Genomic DNA, 22,249 nt, shown 5'->3' on the forward strand with positions numbered 1-22,249 from the left:
TTTCGCCTAGTAAGCGGAAGGTGACTGGTTCGATTCCTGTCTGGCTCGGCAAAGTCAGATCCCTTAAAAGAGTAAATATACTCACTGGGAATACTGACCGGTAGGGGAACGGTTTCGACTAGCGGCGTGCTGGGTTCCCAATCCAGAGGTCGTGAGTTCGATTCTCGTACCGGGATGATGAAGTTTTAAAGATTATGTCGCCCCTACCTATAAAATCCGGAAACAAAAATATCTCTTTCCAAAAATCTGTTTTTTTTATGAGAATAGAAGCCAAATCAACAGAAAACAATCAGAAAACAATTTAAAAAATCGTTTGTTTGTTTTCTTACTTTTAACATCAAATTTCAGTGCTGTGACACCATTTTAATCAAATTTGGCTGAATGATTGCCTGTTAGCATACCAAATGCATTTTCTCAGAATTTCATCACTGCCATTTTGGCCGCCATCCTGGATTTAAAAATATTTAAGCGCGACAGTAAAAAAAGAAAACGAAAACAAAATATTTTCGTGATTTGAATATCCGAAGTAAATTTTTTCCAAGGGCTTCGGATATTCGAGTCTGGACTGTATTTAGATTTATTTAATTTTTTGATAAATTTCAGCAAAAAAATGTTATCGTGAATTTTGCTCAATGCTTACACTGAAATAAAAAAAAAAGTTCAAAATTCCTAAATTCTAGGAATTTTGCCTCTTTTCCTTATTAAGTAATCCAAAAAAACCCGATAAGGAAAACTGGCAAAATTCCTAGAATTTATGAATTTGGTACTTTTTTTTATTTCAGTGTAGATATTTTGAAATTAATGATTGACAAATAACTAGATTGGTGCGAAATTATTCCCGACTTATAGTGCTTCAGGTTGCAAATCGAAGGCGATTAGATGGGATTGCAAGGAAGGTTAGTTTAGAGTTCGAAAAATCTAGCCTAACATTTGAAAACTGCAAAAAATAGTGCCATCGCCTAAATTTTAAAACTTTTGCCGTTTTGGTAAAAAAAAATCCGTCTTCGTAATTATAAGTGTAATAATGTAGTGTTTTATAGTGTTTTTTAATGTTTGGGTTGATTTGAAAATTTCGAAAATATTCTTTTTGAAAGAACGGAAAGTTTTATGAATTTTATGAATGACATTTTTCGATCTTTTCGAAAACAACATTTTGAAAAAAAAAATCAAGACTAACATTTCAAAAGGGCATCACAAGGGCCCTTTAACATTTTTAATCTTGATTCAATTTTTTTTTAAATATTGTTTTCGAAGAGATCGAAAAATTTCATGAATTTACAAAATTGTGGGTTGTTTGGGTGAGACTTAGAAATCTTCAATTTTCCTGTTTCTGTTTCTTTAAGCCGCTGTAACTCAGCAACCCGAGGTCCAACCTTCAATATCTCTTTGGCAATTGTATAGCTAATTTTCTGAACTTTTCAAAATAAAAAATGGTCGCTCATAGTCATCATTTTTAAGAATCGAAAAACTGCAAATATTTCTCCATTTTTAAGAATTGAAAAACTGCAAAAATTTCTCTAAAATCAAACTTTTTTTTTGTATGAAAATTCGATTTTTTCCAAAAATTACATTTTTTCAAAAAATCATAACGCGGCGCAGATTTGTTGACCATACTCGCTATGACTCAAAAGTTGCGTGTTTTTGTCCCCTAAAACATATAAAAAAAAATCTCAAAAAAAAAAAATACGTTTATTGGGAAATTGAGTATTTGAGACCTTTTTTTTTCTCAATAGTCCTCAACAATTTATTATTATTATTATTGTTTATTCATGTAATGTAAGACACAGTCTTATAAAATATTACATCTTGATTCAGTATGATAAATTCACAGCTTCGTAACTTTAACACTAATACTATTTATAATTACTATTTTATCTCGAATGCGTTTTGTTAATCCTAATCGTTGAGTACGTTTAGCAATTGTCTCTTGAAGCAAGGAATATTTCTACATGATTTTAAGTTTGTAGGTAGAGAATTTCAGGTAGATACGCCTCTTGCAAACAGTGAACCATTATAATAAGCAGAGGAATGATTAGGTATAATAAAATTATTCGTTCTCTGATTACGAAAAGGAACTAGTTTGGTAAAAAGATAGTTGGGTTTTTTACTATGAATTATTCTGAAAAGTGTAACTGAAGAGCGAAATTTTATGAATTGGGAAAACGGACATCCTAAGAGATTACTTTGGTAGTTTGTAACACTATCATATCTTGAAAGATTATATACATATCGAACACATGCATTCAGGGCAACTCTGAGTCTATCAATTGCAGCTACTGAAGCGTTGGAAAGAACGAAATCTCCATAGATAAAATGAGGATAGATTAGCGTTTTAAACAATTTAAGCTTCGTGGCTATATCGAAATTTTTGGTAATTAGATTAAGCTTTTTAAGTGTTCCATACACTTTTCCAACTTGTGCATTTATGTGCGAGCTCCAGTCCAGATTAGATTTAAAAATTATACCAAGGCTATTGGCGCTTTCAAAAAATTCTATTCTTTCACCTGACATAACTAATGGAGGCGGGGAAGGTGGAGTTTTTAGATTACTTATAAGAAGAGCTTTTGTTTTACTTGGATTAATAGGAAGAAAATTATTTTCGGACCAATGATGAACTTTGGCCAGATCATGGTTGATTTCATTCGAAATTAGAAGATTATTTGAATTTTTCTTGGCACAATAGTAAATTTGAACGTCGTCAGCAAATAAATGTACCAAACAATGATCTAAAATTGATGGCAAATCATTAATAAACAATGAAAAAAGAAGAGGACCAAGTACGGAACCTTGTGGCACACCAGAGAGAATAAGTTCGAACAACGAATAACAGTCATTGTGATAGACACATTGACTACGTTCTGATAAATAAGATTGAATTAGAGATGCAGCATGTTGGGAAAACCCAAAGATAGATATCAGTTTATCAATAAGTTTAGCATGTGAGACACGATCGAATGCTTTGGCAAAGTCTACCAAAAGTAAAATAGCAACTCCTTTTTTATCAACACAGCAAGCAATATCATCATGTACTTTGAGAAGGGCTGTTTCAGTGCTATGATCCTTTCTAAACCCAGACTGGAAAGGTGATAATAGATCAAATTCATTTATGTAACCCTGGATTTGTGCTTTCAGTATTTTTTCAAGAACTTTCGAAAGTGCGCTAAGGATACTAATTGGTCTCATATTTGTAACACAAGAGGATGAAGCTTTTTTCTTAATTGGTATTACTTTGACTCTCTTCCAAGCTTGGGGAAAAACAGAACTTATAATGATTGAATTAAATAGGTGGAAAATCATCGGTAAAATTAAAGGCAACATAATTTTTATAAATTTTATGGGGACATTGTCAAGACCAACAGCATTGGAACTAATAGAGAAAATTGCATTAATTATTTCATGATTTTCTACGGGTTTAAAGTGAAAACCATTTGGGTTTGCATTGGGAATACTAGTATAGACTTGTGACGGAGTGAAGTTAGACGTAAAAAATTTATTAATATCATTAGCAGAACTATCACACACTGTCGAGGATGAATTACTCTTGGTGACGCCAAGGTTTTTTATTTTTATTCCTCCAGAGCTGTTTACTGGGAGCAGAAAGGTTAATTATTTGTTTAAGGTGGTTAGATTTAGCATTTTTTATCAACAGATTTACACGATTTCTGAGAGTCTTGTAGAGTGAGTGGTCTGTATCTAAATTACTGTGCTTCCAGTTTCTATATGCAATATCTCTATCAATCATAACACTCTGAATCGTATTGCTAAACCAAGGATTTGATTTAGTTTTGCTTAGTCTAAGCGGAACAAATTCGTTAAAAGAGTAAACCAGATGTTCATTAAGTAAATCAACTAATCTGTTAGGATCCGAGATTTCAAAGTAATTAGTCCAATTAGTATTATAGAACGCATTTTGAATTGCAGGTAAATCAGCAAAATTGTAATCACGATACCAAACTCTATTTGTATCAGGATTCAATGAGAAATCAATAGTTGCCAAAATTAAATCGTGCCTAGAGATTCCGGACATAGAAACTTGGTTAAATTTCAATACCTACAACTTTGCCGAAGACACCAAATTGATAAAAAAAATCCTTGAAAAGTTACAGATTTTCGAATATTTACGTACCATTTTTGTATGGACAGCTGCCAAAATTGTATGGAGACTTGTATGGGTGAACCAATGACACAAAATAGCTTCTTTGGTAATAGGAAAGGCCCCCAAAAAGTTTGAGCCAAATCAAAAAATACAAATAAAATCCATTTCCGGTTCTGGTAGAGAATTGCTCAACTTTGTACAATTGCAAGACGTGAAAGAATCCTGATTCAAGATATAGATTTTTGAACATGTTAATAGACTTTTTGTATGGACAGCTGCCAAAATTGTATGGAGACCTGTATGGACGAATGACGCGTAATGTCTTCTTTGGTCATATTAAAGGTACACACAAATTTCATCCAAATCTAAAATTACAACAAAAAGTCGTTGTCCGAAGTGTTAGAATTGTTCAAGACGCATTATCCTTCCATTCATTGAACCGAGTTCACCGGGTTCAAGGCACGCAGTGCCTAGGAAATAAAATCTCTACCGAAACTCATTTGAAAGTGACATCGAACTCGTCAGTCGTAACCCGTTGATTTTCAATGAATTACAGCTGTCCACCTCGTGTGATAATTTTGTTTGTTCCTCCAACCAAGTCAACCGAACCGCTGATGTCCGACATGTTTCACGGTTGGACTGATCCTCGAACCACCCCTTCTAAACACTATATTGCGCATCCTTTTGGGGGAGGGGGGAAATAAAAACCACGGCAGAACAAAACTTCCAGCTCAGTAGTACGGCACGCCTGGTTCTGGGTTCAATCAATCACTAACCACAGTTTTTTGTCCTTTTCGCATAGGTTAAGTAAAATGATCAACGAAAGCCGCTAATCCGCAACCGACATTCACCGTGTGACATAACCTCGAAACCATGGATCTACCAAAAGGAGCCAAAATCACACACGCAGGTCTGCTGCAGCACACTCCCGATGGCAAAAAGGAGATCCAGAAGATTACCCAGGCCGGGTTGGTCGCCCGGTCGCCGGAGGGGACTGCAGCGAAAGGGATGAACATCCGGGGCAACGAAGATTTGTGGGTGGAGATTCAGGCGAACACGTTCAAAAACTGGGTGAACGAGCACCTGCGGGAGTCCGGGATGCAGGTCACGGACTTTCACGACGATTTCTGCGACGGAACGTACCTGTGCGCGCTGGTCGAGGGCCTTCAGAAGCGTCCACTGAAGCCGTCCTGGAACAAGCGCCCCGCCAATCAGCACCACTACCTGGAGAACGCGACGACGGCGTTGAACGCCATCGAAGCGGACGGGGTGAAGCTAGTCAACATCGGGAACGTGGACATCGTCAATGGGAACGTGAAGCTGATTTTGGGGCTGATTTGGTCGCTGATCGTGCGGTACCAGATCGGTCGGAGCAAGTTCCCGCCGAGGAAGCTCATGTTGGCGTGGCTGCAGGCCGCGCTTCCGGACTGTAAGGTTTCCAATTTGACGTCGGACTGGAATAGTGGAGTGCTGCTGTCCGCGCTGTTGGATTACTGCGAGCCCGGGCTGTTCCCGCACTGGCGAACGCTGGATGTTCACGATTCGGTGCGGAACTGCGAGCGAGCGATGAATCTGGCGTACGAGAGGTTCGGAATACCGAAGGTGCTGGAGCCGGAATACCTGGCGTCGGGTTGGCTGGACGAACTGTCCGGAATGACGTACTTGTCGTACTTTATGAAGCCTGACGGACCTGGGTACAACGCGACTATGCGGTGGGTCAACAGTACGATTAAGCGACCTGTGTCCAACTTCACGGTGAGTAAACTTCGTTATTTATGAGATGCTTACGTTTAAAATTCACTCACTTTCAGACGGACTTCAACGACGGAAAAGTGTTCTGCGAAATCATCAAGGACCTGGGCGGGCCCGTGCCCGACCCGGCCAAGTTGAGCTCCGACCCCATCATGTGGGAGAGCAACCAGAACAAGGTCATCGAGGGTGGCCTGAAGCTGGGCGTCAAGCCCGTTCTGTCCGCCAAGGACATGGCAACGGCGGACGAGGAACACCTTGGAGTCATGGCGTACACCACTTGGCTGCGATGGGTGATCCCGAGACCTCCGCTAGCGGACATGCTCGCCGTTCATCTGGAAAGCACTTCCGGACGAGTTGGCGAGCAGACCCGTTTCCGGGTGGAGGTGCTCTCGCGGGAGGTCGAACTGTCCAAGGTGAAGGCGTACGTTGCGACGCCGAACAGCAACACGATGCAGCCGGTGAAGTTGAACTCGAAGGGCGAAGGATCGTACGTACCGGAAAAGTACGGAATGCACGAGATCGTGCTGGAGGTCGATGATAATCAGTAAGTTTGAGGAAGGTGAATTGTTAGGACAAACTGACCATTACTTTTTTTTGCTTATTTTAGATTGGGTGGCCATTTCTTCCGCGTGTTGCCGCGCCTGGTGCACGTGGCCCCACCCGGGATGGCTCCGTGCGCCCTCGGCAGCCTCGTGGAGGTGCTGGTCAACGCTACAGGTGCACCCAAGTCCGAGGACATCCTGGTGACGGCGTACAGCCCGTCGGGGCGTCCGCTGAAGTGCCCGCTGAAAAAGGTGGGTTGAGATCGTTTGAAGAAATGTCAGGGTTGATGTTTTGCAAGGGTGATATTAACGACAGCAAGGGTGATGTTGACGAGTTTATTATCATTATCGTTCTTGAGATATGGGAGCGTTCTTTTATTACGTAACGCAAAAAATCGGATTTTTAGAACCCCTCCCCCCCTCGTAACAAAATTTCCATAGACATTTTTAAAATTTTGTATGGAGCGTAACACGGCCTCCGACCCCCCTCCCACCCTACTGCGTTACGTATAAAAAGAACGCTCCCTATCGTCATCATCTTAAATCCATATGTTTTCTCATTGGCGATAATTTCAAGCCAAACAATTAAAATTTTAACCCCTTCCCGCACAGAGCAAAACCGAGATTTTTTTACTTTTGTCTACATTACTTGTAATTGGATCGACCAAAGTAGATGATATTTTAATGGTTATAAGTTAACATTCTCTATAAACTTATGCAGGTTTAACACGGTCGAAAAAATACATGGTTGCAGAGAAATTTAATTTTGAAGACAAAAATTAGTGGCGTTAGAGGGTTAAATTTAATTTATATTCAAACAATCACTGACGTAAGCAGGATTGACTAAGTTTTGCAAACGTACAATTTTATTTGAAAAAGTCTCTCTTTTAAATCAAGTAAAACAATGCATTAGAGCCAAAGACGAAGTTGAAGCAATGTCAATTTATGGTTCTATTAAAGCAGTTTCGACTTTTTGTTTTCACTTTGTTTTTGACAAAATTTACATTGTTTTGCTTGAAACCTCAATAAAATTTAACTAAATGGGGGATTTTAGGAAAAATTAAATTTTTATCAAACAAGATTACCATATTTTCAAAGGATTTGAAGCTGAAGTTGAAGGGGAAAAAATCATTGTTATCTACAAACTTTTTTTTTTAATTTGCTATTGCAGGCAACTTTTATCGTGAATAACGCATTTAATAACTTTATTTTCATTAATATTTTGGAAACAAAGAACCCTCTTCTTTAATCAGAGTTTTATATATATCTGAAACGTCTTAGTTCATAAATGTGAGTTCAATTGAAATATTAAACTTTTTTTAAATATCTGATTTTTTTTAAAACGATATGGATACCAAACAATATTTCAATAAGCATGGAGTTTTACAAAGGTTTCAGAAAAATCTAAGTTTTAACGATTTTTTTTGCGAAAAAAAACTACTTTTTGCGGTACTGTACATTGAAAATTCACTCAAACTCAAAATGTTTTTCTTTCTTTCTAACATGTTCAAATGACTATAAACGCAGAAGAAAGCATTTTAAATTGTTTTCAGCTGGTTGCACTCAAAATTAAATTGGACACATTCTTCAGCGACAAAAACGACACGTTTTGGCTGATAAATCGAACATTTTAAGTATTTATTCGTTTTTCATCAATCGCTGCTTGATAAACAATGACAAATGTTTATCATAACAAAAACATGAGTTATTAAGAGCGAGTTTTTCACCAATGTGTAACAGGTCGTATCGAAGTGCTCCGATTTGGATGAAACTTTCAGCGTTTGTTTGTCTATACATGAGATGAACTCATGCCAAATATGAGCCCTCTACGACAAAGGGAAGTGGGGTAAAACGGGCAGTGAAGTTTGAGGTCCAAAAAACATTTAAAATCTTAAAATTGCTCGCATTTCCGTAAAACTTCATCAATTCCAACTCTCTTAGATGCGTTCGAATGGTCTTTTGAAGTACTTCAATATGAGCTATAGACATCCAGGATTGGTTTGACTTTTTCGCTTAGCTTTTGCAAATTACTGTCAAAAATGGATTTTTTTAAAACCTTAATATCTTTTTGCAACAGCCTCCAAAACCCATACTCCCATAGGTCAAAAGATAGGTAAATTCATGGACTATAAGCTTACGGTATTAACTTTTTGGCCAATCGCAGTTTTTCTCATAGTTTTTCAATTTCTCTATAACAAACATTTTACAACGTTAGTTATTGCCCTGTAGGCCGCCATAGCGGCACTTTTTGGTCTCAATTTTGTCATATTCGGAATCCTCGGACAATTTCACGTAAGTTAGAAGTATAGGAGTTGTAAATTTGAGTGGAAAAATTGCTATTTAGAATGAATTAAAATAGTTAAATAGTTGGAATTGATGAAGTTTTACGGAAATGCGAGCAATTTTAAGATTTTTTTTATATTTTTTCGGCCTCAAACTTCAAAGCCCGTTTTACCCCACTTCCCTTTGTCGTAGAGGGCTCATATTTGGCATGAGTTCATCTCATGTATAGACAAACAAACGCTGAAAGTTTCATCCAAATCGGAGCACCTCGATACGACCTCTAGAACAAACCGAGCAATATTTACAAATACTGCCTCTTAATTTGTAAAAAACCAAAAAGTGTCGAAATTTCGCTATTTCTCACTCCGTTGCAACATCACGGAGAAATCGATGTGTCAAATGAAAAGTTCGACTAAAAATGTGTTTTCCATAGTCCAATCCAAATCTGTAATAACAATTATGTTTTGGAATGGTTTTGAAATCATATGATACATTTTAAGAAAAAAGAGAAAATTTCGTGACGTTGCAACGCCGGAATGTGTCACTGAAATGTTTAAGATTTTTGAAAAAAAAAATATTTGTTTGCCCCCTGACTTTTCAGACCGTTTTTATAGGGAAAGGGGGTACAAACACTTTGACAAATACTTGCAATCGAATTTACGAACGAAAACAATTTCTTAAAATTTACCAATTCCTAGTCACACTTATGTTTAAGACAATTTATTTAGTCGAAAAAATGTCTAAAATTTAATTAAATTACCTAAGAGACGTCTGATTTAAATGTAAAAAATGCTACACTTTCCCATGTTTTGAAATACAATTCAGACTCGATTATCCGAAGCCTCAATTATCCGGAGTTTCGATTATCCGAAGTTCGATTATCCGAAGGTTTGTATGGAACTTCGGATAATCGAATCACGAACAAAAAAAAAAGTTTTATTTCTTTTTCTTGTTTTAAACATCAAATTCGAGTTCTGCGACCCCATTTTAGTCAAATTTGAATAGTTGATTGCCTATTAAAAATAAAATGCATTTTTTCAATGTTTCGCTACCGCCATATTGGCTGCCATCTTAAATTTAATTTTTTTTTTATCACTTTAGCGTCTGCTTATGCTGGACAAACAAAAATAAGGCAACAATTATTTTTTTCGTGATTCGTCTGAGTCTGGGCTGTAAGTTAAAAAAATAAATAAATAGCTTTTCACGTTTCTAGCGTTCTTTAAATTTTATTTTTTTGATCAAATCAACATTTTCTTTATTAAATTTTATTACAATCACACCGACCAACTAAATAGTGCGCAGGCTCAACTCGAAGGGAAGCGTGAACTTTGGGGTCCTTTGAATTTTAAAAAAATGTTTTGACAAAGTTGAATGGTTTTTATCAAATCACTCTTGAATGATAAATCAAACGGATTGGATTGTTTTCCAAGTTGGCTCATTCTGTACCTCTTACCCTGCAAAAAATAATCGAGTTAAAAAATCACGAAAATTACGACAAATTAATCTTTTTACAAAAAATAATAACTGTCGGTATCATTCCAGCTGGACCCGGGACACAGTGCCATATTCAAGCCGGACGAGGCCGGCGTCTGGGAGATTGCCATAACGTACCAGGGACGCCACATCCAGGGCGGACCGTTCACGTGTTCCGTGTTCGATCCGTGCGGCGTGTCGGTGCACGGACTGGACGGTGCCATGCCGCTGCGGGCGCACTCGTTTGAGGTGGACGCCCGCGGGGTTGGGGTGAGCGGCGAGTTGCACGTGGACATTGTGCATGAGAAGCGCTCGCTGGTTTGCTCGGTCGAGAAGCTGCAGGAGAACAAGTACCAGGTGACGTTTTTACCGCGGCAGAACGGGAAGCATCGCGTTTACATCTACTTCAATGGGTACGATGTGAAGGGGTCGCCGTATATAATGAGGGTTGGAAGTAAGGGTCGTTCGGGGAAGACTAGGAGTAGCCCGAGTCATGACAACCGAATGAGATCGGAGAGTCCGTCGTATCATTTCAACAGTTCTTCGTTGAACAGGAAGAACGAGTCTTCGCTTAAGCGTGAGATTTACTCTCCGCAGACGGTCCAAACCACCAGGGAGACTTACAGTAGCCGTGTAACGTCTCCGTTACGCGAGAGTCCTTCGCCGAGGGAGATCCAACGCAGCGAGTTTAAGAATCTATCGACCGACAATATTGACTATGGGTTCAAGAAGAGCACGGAAATGTTGGCGAGTGACTTCAAGACTCCCCCGAAGGACGACGCGTACAACTACGTCAAAACGATTCGTACGGAGAATCACGTAACGAAGACGATCCGCTCGCATCGCGACTCGGAAAGCCCGAGCCTTATCCGCGCTAGTCCAGGCCTGAAGAGTCCGCAGACGGTGTCTTCAACGATCTACGAAACCAACTCGAGAAATGCTACCGCTAGTCCCAAGTTCTTCACTTCGACGACCCGTTACGTCCCGTCCCCGGTAGATCACCGCATCTCCAGTCCGATCAACATGCACGAAAAGAACGAAACGTACAAGGTAACCGAGCGCGAGTCCTCGTACAAGAGCACCATCACGCGCGACGTAGTACGCGATAGTCCAACGATTGACATGTACAAGACCGCCCCGTCTGCCGTGGACTACTCGTCCAACATTCGGGTGACCGCAAACAACAACGGACCGTCGCGTCGTGACAGCCGCGACGTAATCAACAAAACCAAGCACATGTTTTCGCACAACTCGCTGGAATCGCTGGCCAACCTGACCGAGAAGCAACTCAACACGGACCTGACGTACGACCGCGCCGTAGACAGCCAGACCGAGAAGAACACGCACTTTAACAAGTTCTCGCTGGGGGAGAACAACCACCGTCCCGCCGACCGCAAGATCATCGAAGACGAGGGCTTGTACCGTCCCGGGGGTTACCTGAAGAACTACAAAACGGAATCGTCGTCGAACGAGCGGTACGAAAAGTACACCACGCTGAACAGCGGCTTCGAGCCGATCGGGCGGGATGTCACAGGCGCGCGGGCAATCCGCGTCCAGGACATCCCGGACGGCGTACTCGGCAGACCGGTGGAGTTTGAGAGTAAGCTGAAACACCTCACTAACCTAACTAAAACCTAACCTCAAAATCTTCTATTTTAGTCGACGGCTCGCAGGCCGGCTCGGGCAATCTGGAGATTCTGGTCAACGGGGGGCGCGTCACGTCGGCCGTCCGAGCCCTCGGCAATCAGCGCTTCATCGCGAGCTTCACGCCGCACGAGTCCGGCGTGCACACGGTGCAGATCACGTTCAACGAGGAAACCGTGCCCGGTAAGTTTCTGCGGCTGCAGCTGGCGTTCGGCGATTAGATCCGAAAGCCGGAAGCTCTCTCTCCCCCTGTTTTGTAAATAGTTTAATGCGGTAGCGCAGTGCTACTGTTCCTCCCAAAGATGAATAGCTTTATGCACAAGGCGCGACAGAAAAGCGGTTTGAAAGGAAGGGAACATTCCTTGGCGGCTTATAGAGACTTAGAAATTCTTTTCTCCTTCTTCTAACCTCGTCTGATCATCCTCTCACCTGCCTAGCGAAGTTTACAATCTTGTGCGACAGGTTCGTCGCTTAGGGTGTAAATAGACGCACAAGTCTCAAGCGCTGACCTACATTTTGAATGAATGCATGCGTCTGTACGGTGAGGATGCGGAGATCACAACAAAACGGTAAAATTACAACTAAAGCGGGCTTGCTTCGGTGAACTTCAAGATGAATGAAGTTCATTTTCAGAGAGCAACGATGAATGGAGCTAAAAATTAGTAATGATTAGTCAATAAATTCTTGTAATATTTATGATATATGACAATATTTAAGTTACCAACAGTTTGAAGAAAAGCTGTCTCTTCGTCTGCTACATGTTGCTATTTTTAATAATAACAACACAGTTGCTTAAAAATCGAATTTAACGTTTCTAAACTCTTGTTTACGGATGATAAATTCGATTGAGACAAAAGAAATTCGATTAAGGAATTTGTCTATTCTGGAAACAGATCATGACGTTAATTCAGGGATGAGAGTATTGAGAAAGGTTTGGGCAACATATTCTAAGTATTTTTCATGTTTAAATAAAAGTCTTTGTCTAAACAGGACAGGGTGTATGGGGGTAATAGAATTTTAAAATAAAATTTAGATTTTTGATTTGTGATAGAAAAAGTCTCTTTGCATTAGAAAATAAGCTCTCCAATATTTAAAAAGCTCCTATCCAAGGTAAATAGAAAAGATATGGATATTTTGTACAGGTTAGCAAATCGACTTATTGTAACCGGTTCCAGAGTAAATACCTGTCGAATGCAACCCGGAGCATACTGATTGGTTGAAATTTGCCGGTGATACAGGTCGTCAAAGAAGGGGTCTCTAAAAGGTCTTTTTTCGGTTGTAGCAGATTCCCGATGGCCAAAGTGACTAAATCTGGTTTTCCAAGACGGTTTCGGAAAAGGGACATCATAAGCTTTCATTTGAGACTTAGAGAATCCTGATTTGATCAAAACTTAATTTTTTGAGATTTTTTAAAGTTTGGGGTCGAAAACGACCCCAATACCTCTAAAATAACTTTTTCATGGACGCTCCCCTAGGGATCGTCCAAGGTTTATTTGTTTTGTTAAATGTGTCAAGGCTGTAGCTTTTACACTGCCAAAGTTATGGCGAATTTAATTTTCAAAAAGGCCGAAAAAGACCTCAAATACCATAGCAAGGCCTAAAAGTTTGAATATTTGACAACCCTCAAGTTAACAGTTAACAGTAACAGTTCAATAGGGCGAATCTGCGTTTGTAAACAAGCAGTCTATCCCTTTTGCTCAAGTGACAGTTCACGTCAAGTAAGAGGGGGATAGACTGCTTGTTTACAAACGCAGATTATGCCATTTTCTGGCCAACAAGTTCGAATTTAATGCACCTTTGGTCAAGATTTCTTTTTTGAGGCTCCGTTTCTCATCACTTTGATTGCACACACATCCACATGCAAGACGAGAGCTTAATCGCTCAACGAAAGTCACCATGACTATCTTTTCACTTGCGCTAACGTTATCACAGCGCTTAAGATATGAAATTGATTCCAACTACCGACAACAAGTTCTTTCAAACATGGTTTTGCCACTCACTTGAAAATAGATCCCCAAACATGTAATTGATAAACAAGCGTCATAAAAACAAACAAACGCACTGAGTCACTTAACGTTTACCTATTCTGATCAAAGGCTGGCGCAACCCGAGCGAGAAGCAAATGCAAATAAAGAACAAAGGCTGGCCACCAACACAACCAGCAGCGCGTATAGGAGTAAACCAGTGATTCCAGGAAACTTTCTTCATAAATGCCACTTTTCGTGAGTTTTTGCTGAAAAATGCCGTCAAAAACTAGCCAGACACAAGAGAGTGCTGAAAGAAAAAAAAAATGCTCATGCACTCTCGTCAGATTAGAATACACGTGATAAATATTTGTGTAAAATGCTTGAAAAAGGAATTCGCAGGATGGCCACTCAAGTCGGGAAATCGGGAAAGTCGGGAAAAAGTTGGGAATTCGCCAGAATCCATCAAAAATCGGGAAACAGTCGGGAATTTATGATTTTATGTCAAAAAGTTGGGGAAAGTCGGGAATTCCAAGCATACTTGTTGGAAAATTATCATTAACTCTTGAAAATTTTTGTAATATTTTGTACAATTTCAAATTAAATTCACTCAATTCTGCTTTTGTAAATTACTTTAAATTAAAGGATCTTTTCACAATTTCAATATATTTGAGTATGGAAAAGCTGTTTAAGACATTCAAAATCTTAATAAATATTGGATGCAGTTGACACAGATTTTCATATATTTTTAGGTGAATCAAATGTTCTCTATTAATTTTTGTTTATCAACAAGAGATAAAGTTAATGAAAAACTAATATAAACTAATATAATAGAACCTGATGACCAGCTTAGAGCAATGATTCTATTTCATATTGTCACATAGATTGAATATTTGAAAACTGATTCCAACATGGCAATGGTATTTTTATGTAAATATTTTTAATTGTTTAACTAAATTCATTAATTAATTTCAAATATATTTTTTTCCAAATGTTGCACTTGAACTTTTTTTGTGAGTTTAAGTAAATTATCTTCTATAGATAAAACTAGATTTTCAGTTTTCAGAAAACTTAAATATCGAATAAAATCCAAAATTGAAAAACTTTTTTATGTTTTGAAAACATGAGGAAAATATTGAAATTGCAAAAATCAAGAAATTTGGAGTTATTGCATAATTTGTTTAAACATTTTTTCTCTTCAAACATTTTGCTTTAAATAAGTGGGAGAAATAGGAATAAAATTTTAAATTCAGTTATCTTTAACTTTTTGCCATTTCCAGTTGAAACAAAGTATCAAACTAGAGTTTTTTTTGAAAAGGTCCTATAAACAAAATTTTCAATTTTTGCTTTTTGGGTGTTTTTAGAACCGCCTTGAGTCAGGGGTATTCAAAAACACCCAAAAAGCAAAAAGTGAAAATTTTGTTTATAGGACCTTTTCAAAAAAAAACTCGAGATATATACATTTGTCAATTTAAAAAATAACATGAAAGTTATAAGATTTTTTTGAAGACTAATTGTTTGTGTTTCTACTCGGAATCATAATAATGAATTTCCATTTTTGAAGTATTTTTTTTATTTTTGTGTTTACAAAAATGCCAATAGTTGGATGTTTTTAAATTAATTTAGATTTTTTTTCGGTGTTCGATATTGACTTTTCTTATAGAGAGTTTTTGTTCGAAATCATTATTTAGATAAGAAATGCCTATTATTTGAGCTTTCTGGAAAAGTCTGGAAAAAAAAGTCGGGAAAAAGTCGGGAATTTGAAAATGGGATTTGAGTGGTCACCCTGGAATAATTCGAATAACTTTTAGTAAATGACTTCAAAAAAGCTGCTCTACTGGTCGGTTTACTTGGGTTTAGTAAATTTCAAGTAACACTCAAGATTATCAGACATCATTCAGACACGACCGCTTAGTAGGCTGGGAATTCACGATTTTTGAACATAACAAATTTTTCTTGTTAAGCTCAAATCTCAAATTCCATAAAAAATATTGCAATTTTCATAAAAAATTACATAAAGTTCACAAAATTTCCGGAACTATTCCCCTTGCAACCTTTTGCTCAAGTTCATTCACCAAATCAAACTTGCACACAACTTGTATTTTCCTCGCAACATCACCAGACGTGCATCGGCACTCAATAGCACTTCACCACATTTTAAGATGATGGCCAAAGCAAACCGGCAGAGTGAATCTTTGCTCACTGTGAAACACATCAATCTTTAGGTCGATGTCTATAATTATCGTTTTTCACTATACAATGTGCATTACCAACAAATTAATAATGATTTGAATAAAACAAATATTTCAAGTGCTAAATGTGCTATTTAGCACTCAAATAGCACTTCATCGCTAAAACTGGCGAATAAGTGAAGATAAAGGTTTCGGTCGTTCAGTAATTTATAGTGCAATGAAAAAAACATACTTATTGTATAAAACAAATCGATTAGGTGCCTTTGCCTAGCCATGGCCTTAGAAAAACTGTCAAGTGCTATTGAGTGCCGATGCACGTCTGAACATCACTATCATCGACGATACACCTGTTGACTTCGCTACACCTTTTTCTATCGTCGCGCGAGTTCATTCGCAGAGCCTCCATTCCAACTCCATAACCTGCACTGCGAAGCAGCGTCCAAAACAAACCAGCTCGAAAACAGAGAGCGATCAACCTCTCTCGCTCTCTCTCCTTACCTGGCTCGATCTCTTCAATCGCTACTCACCTGAACACTGCGCCGCTACCTGTTGAAGTCCCCGAACGTTCACCGGAGAGATTTCAGTCTCAGTTTGGTCGTGGCACGGTTTGGACGCGTTTTTCGAAAAGGGCTCTTCCGCGAGTTTTCCTCTTACGTGTGTGTGTGTGCTTGTGTGCGTGAAAGGGAGCGATCGGTAAGGCCGTTGTTGTGGTGGGTGGAAAGAGATAGCTGCAAGCTGATCGCGGAGGTTTCTTCTTGGGGAGATCGCGGCAGAAGTTTTCACCTTTTAGTGGCTCGAGACACGGGCGGCATAGTTTCACCCGCCGGAGTTCCCGTGGAGCTTTCGCGCTGTGGTAGTGTTTGTGCGCGGGGGGAAACGATCGCTGGAGTCGTGTGCGTGGCGGGATTCGAGAAAATACCTTTGCGGATCGCGTGGATTAATCCGGTGTAGGCGAGCCTGCTCGGGAATGCTCTTGGCTCTACACAAGGGGATTGTGTGTGTCTTTGTATTGGTGGCCATCTTGGAAATACCTTTGTCGTGTCGGTGAAGTCGAATAAAAAATAAGAAAAGAGATATCCAAAATCCGAAGAGATCGTGGCGACAACAGATGACGTGTGACAGTTTCGCGTTCTGAATTGGGAGGGAAATTTCTTCGCTAGGGCTTTCAGTGGTCTCCTCTTCTCTGATTTTCCTCAATAACGGTGGTGGTCCCTTAACCAATTTGCGCTTAATCTTTAAACTAGGTGTATGGTAGTAGCTTAACTAGCGAAGAAATACCCCAAATAAAAGCGGCTATTAAAGGGGTCTGGGTTTGACCCAAAAAGGTGTTATTGGAGCAGTTTGGAGCAGGAATTTAGAAACGTTCGTCGGCCTCCGGTTGAGCAGCGGATTAGCGAATTAGCGGCACCTGCGAGAGAGCGAGAAAGGATTTCTAATCAAGTGTAAGTGGATTAAAACAAACCTTAAAATTGGGAAAGTTATTCAACCGGAACTCGACGTATGTCGATCGGAAGTACTCTCGAAATCGGTTTGACTGCTTGGTGAATGCGGGTGGGTTTGACTCAGGTGTCGATGATGTGTTGTGATGGTGACGCTTCGGCTTTGAACTTGGAGTGCGAACACCCACAGCTGATCAGCGTACTGATGATAAGTGATGTGCACTGCGCTGTGTTGTAGTAAACATCGCGTGAATCACGTTTCGGAGCGGTTGACTGGTTAGATTTCTGATAAATAATTATTCAATGCAAGTAATTTCCTCTGTGAGTGAAATTGAAAAGTTACAAGAGAAACTCGGGTTGCACTTTTTGAACATACAAAATTTGAATAGATATTTTTCGTTTTATCATCAGGCTGGTACAAATTTTATTTAAAGTTTTTGTCAAAATTCAATGTTGGCCCGAAAAATCAGAGGGCAAAAAAATATTAAACTTCAATATTTCAATGAGCATTTAAGTGTAATGAGCTGAAATCAATTCAAAATGCATTCCCCTGCGTTTAGGATCATTTTTAACGTGTTTAGGTTGAAAATCTTTTGAATTTTTGAAGATTGATGTTTTTCATCGCAAAAAAAAATTCGCTAAAATTTTTGTTTTCGTCAAATCTTACATTTATTGAAAACTAATGATTGCAAATCAACTGTACTAGTGTAAAATGCATTTTAAAACACACTTTTTCCATTTAAATGTTGAAACTTCGGCTTGTTATTTCAATATTTATATTTTTTTGCCCTTGGCCAGAGCCGAGGGACAAAAACTTTGAAAAATATTTGCGACGGCCTCAGGACAAAAAAAAAAGTAAGTCTGCTTATAAAATTTTATAATATTTTTGTTTGTTTATTTGAGACAGCTTTAATCTCCTAGGTCTATCACTGCCTGACTAGGGGTGGTTTCCAAAAAGCTGAGAGATCCATCTTCGTTTATTCCTATCGACTCAGAAATGAAAACTGAACAAATATCTGTCTGTCTTTTTTTAATATTTGAATATCAACGCCGTGAAATGAATATTATAATTCGTCAAATTCCATTGAAATTTGAAAGATCTTTGAAAAAAAATTGCCCTTTGATTTTTAAACCCATGCAAAAACTTGAAAAAATATTTACAATGGCGTGACTTGAAAACGGCAAAATAAAAAAAATAATTTTTCAATTGCGATTCCAAATTTGATTTTGCATCTTTAAGTTATTTTATAATTAGTCTGACAATTATTTTTTTCGAAAACATCCCATTTTTAACAAAAAAAAAATATAACTTTGGTACAAGAAATTTTGAGAATTCAATTTTTAGTGATAAAAAATCCAATGATAAATCTGATTTTTTTTTCACTGTACCCAACATCAGGTGCGTAAATTCAAAATTTCATCCAAATAAAAAACAATCTAAAAAATGGGAACTTTAACAAATGACAAAAAACATGCGATTTTTGCGCTGATTTTAACTTTTGCTTCTAAAAATCAGCCAATTCTAACTGCGGATTTAAACGATAAAAAATATTTTAAAAATTTCAGGAATTGTTTTACAAAGTGCATTTAAAGAAACCTACTTTATAAATGATAAAATTGTATTCTAATCGTAGCAAAATTTAAATAACTCCTATCTTAAAAATGGAAAATAATCATTAATGAATTTCAGCTTAAAATCAGAGTTATTAATAATTATTCACCAGTCTGAGGCCTTACTGGAAACCTAAAAATATTACGACATTCAAAAATATGTTGTTTTTTTTTAAAACATAGAAATAATAACGTACAAAATATTTCAGAAGCCTCACAAAATATTACAACCGTTAAGATTATTTTGTATAAAGAATTGAAAATCTTTCAAAACCAAGGTCAAAATAGTTTTGGAAGTCAGACTTTTTCTTTTTAAAAGGACTGCTCATGTTTGAAAGAATAGAAAACTCACTAAAATATTACAACCGAGCAACTGTCTACGAAATCGGCCGATTTCGACCAATTTTTATTTTTTGTATTTTTTTATTTGACTCAAACTTTGTGGGGACCTTTCCTATGACCAAATAAGCTATTTTGCTTCATTGGTTCACCCATACAAGTCTCCATACAATTTCGGCTGCTGTCCATACAAAAATGGTATGTTAATATTCAAACAGCTGTAACTTTTGAGTGAATTTTATGATCAAAGTTGTAGGTATAGTTGAGGACCTTTGAGAAAAAAATAGGTACACGGAAAAAAAATGCAGATTTTTTAATCAATTTTTTTTCACTTAAACTCAATTTCCCAAAATACGTATTTTTTTTATTTTCGAGATTTTTTGATATGTTTTAGGGGACAAAAATCCACAGCTTTTGAGCCGTAGAGAAACATGGTCATAAAATCAGCCGCCGAGTCATGAATTTTTGAAAAATTGTGATTTTTGGAAAAAAATCGAAGTTTCATACAAAAACAAGTTTGACATTATTTTTTAATGCAAAATTAAATTTGCAATCGAAAAGTACTCTACAGATTTTTTGATAAAGGGGTTTGAAGTTTGATTTTAGTGAAATATTTGCAGTTTATCGATTTTTAAAAATAGTGACCTTGAACCATTTCTAAAAATATGTTTTTGAAAAGTTCAGAAAACTGAAACTTCGATTTTTTCCAAAAATCTCTATTTTTTTTTTCAAAAATTCATAAATCGGCGGCAGATTTTTTGACCATGTTTCTCTATGGCTCAAAAGTTGCGGATTTTTGTCCCCTAAAACATATCAAAAAATCTCGAAAATCAATAAATACACACATCAATTTATTTTTTATTTTTTACCAAATTTGTACACACTATTTATCAATTAAAACAAACTTCAATCGAAATTAAACAAACTATTGGAAAGATAATTACTTCCATTGTCTTCCCTAGTTGTGCCCGGCATGAAAATGATCACTAATGATCCATTAACGCTCCCGCTTAGTAAGCGGCAGATCGGGGTTCAAATCCCGGCTCGGACCAACACAACTGGTGATCTTTTCCCTTCTGGATTCGATTGCTTAGTAAAGGGAAGGTAGTGTATCGTCACAAACTGGACCTTATCACAACACCTTAGGGAGGCGACCTATGGAATGTTAACATTAACCTTAACATGTTAACATTAAGTTGAGAATGAAATTGCCACTGAATCCGCTTTGTAAATGCCGGCCCCGATACTCTTCAAGGGTGTTCCCCTCAGGAACTGGGAAAGATTTACTTTACTTATTCGCCAACAACATTCACCTGACAACTGCGACAAGACCTTGACATTCCTCTTCCACACCACCTGTGCGTGTTCAAACAATCACTACAAGTCGGTAGATCCTCTCATCCAAACCAACACCAAAAACGTCGTCACCTTTCACGGCACTAACTTGCTGCTCGACGACACGGTTAAAAACAAACAATGCTCAGGCAATTATACCCACCTTGGAGAAGCGTGGTAATTTGGCAAAATATAGATCCAAGGGGCGTGACTTGCAAGGTGGTTACCTCTGGGGGGTTGGAACACAATGCACCGTCCAAAACCCGTGACCGTGAATTTTTAAGGTCTTAATCAGTTTCGGAAGTAGATTTGTGTTTCATTGTTGTGGTAAGGAAGCTCATGGTTCTTGAAGAGTGGCAAATTGCGCTGGCAAAAAAGTTTCACATTTCTTTCAGCTAAAACAAATAACTGTCATTACGGATTATACAACACTTCAACAAAACTTGTTTAAGTCGCTATAGCTAGTATTGAGCTGGTGGTCCTCCGAACAAACTTCAAACACAATGTTTCCACACTCGGAGATATACGTGATGTGTGTTCTGTTGGATGCACAAGCAAACAAAACGCACCGCAATGATACCTGTGTAGAAACTTGTTTTATGGTCTGTTTCACGTTTTGTCTCGCGAATCTTGAAAAAAAAAACTGGCCACACCGCTGCACCTGTATTTCCAGCTTGGAAACAAGAAAACGCGGAAGTAGCTAAAGTCGTCGTGGGTTCCCAGTTGAAGAAGTTGCTGATGGTTGTTCCCGTAATGTCTCCAGCGATCCAACTCAACAACTCGGTGAAGAGGTTGATGACACCGCTTTGCTGACGAGGCGCGTGTCACTTCTCCTAAAAAAAATGTTGTGGTAGTGCTAGCTTATCCCAAAGGAAATTTTCAACACAAATCATTACAATCTCGAAAACGTCAAAATCAATTCAAAATGTCGTTTGTGTCAAAAAAGCACTAACCTCAACGAAGAAACCCAAGTCCAAGACTCGTGCGGGGGAGTCAAGTTTGGAATTTTTCGGACCCAACCCGCACCCGCAGGCCATTGTTCCGGGGCCGGGGTGTGACCGGCAGGGATGAGCTAAGAAGTTTGTTAGAACGCATGGAATTTTCTCTTCTGCTTTTTTGTTGTCTGATTGTGAGGCGATGCGTTGGACGGCAACGTTGACGTTGAGAAGCGGCGTCACGAGTGGGTGCGTTTGTACGCGGATTTCACAATACCGTGAGGTTCTTGGTGGAACTGCGCTAGGTACGATAAAATAATTTGATTTATTTTATTAGCTAGAAACTTTAATCTCAGATCTTCATTTTGCTGGCTTGACTCTGTTTTTTTTCGCTAAATAGGCGAAAAAAAACAGAGTCAAGCCAGCAAAATGAAGATCTAAGATGAAAGTTTAGGCCGCTGCAAAAAAATTTCGAAGTTTATGTCCTTCGACTCTGACTAAAGTCGGGTAGAGGCAAAAGTAATAATAGTAATCTAAATGAAATTAAAAATCATGGTTTCAACACTTCAATGAAAAAAGTGTTTATATATGCGTAAGACACCGGTATTTATTTTTTGCTGGTTGTTCATATTTTCAGGATTTTC

General features: G+C 38.3%; 1 protein-coding gene across 6 annotated transcripts in view; it reads left to right on the forward strand.

Moving 5' to 3' along the window:
- LOC120420155 (filamin-C) overlaps nt 1-22,249 on the forward strand; it is a 102,410-nt gene that overhangs the window by 27,671 nt on the left and 52,490 nt on the right. For 3 of the 6 annotated variants that reach the window (XM_039583121.2, XM_039583118.2, XM_052711235.1), the window contains exons 2-6: nt 4,899-5,851; nt 5,908-6,392; nt 6,456-6,642; nt 10,216-11,746; nt 11,806-11,973. In XM_039583121.2, the coding sequence (XP_039439055.1) occupies nt 4,970-5,851; nt 5,908-6,392; nt 6,456-6,642; nt 10,216-11,746; nt 11,806-11,973 (3,253 nt within the window). In that variant the 5' untranslated portion in view covers nt 4,899-4,969. Of the gene's footprint in view, nt 1-4,898; nt 5,852-5,907; nt 6,393-6,455; nt 6,643-10,215; nt 11,747-11,805; nt 11,974-16,494; nt 16,640-16,671; nt 17,389-22,249 lie in introns of those variants that run through there. The other 3 variants (XM_039583119.2, XM_052711236.1, XM_039583120.2) reach the window with 3 other exon arrangements.

Source organism: Culex pipiens, chromosome 3, assembly GCF_016801865.2.
Source record: "Culex pipiens pallens isolate TS chromosome 3, TS_CPP_V2, whole genome shotgun sequence".
NCBI lineage: Eukaryota > Metazoa > Arthropoda > Insecta > Diptera > Culicidae > Culex > Culex pipiens.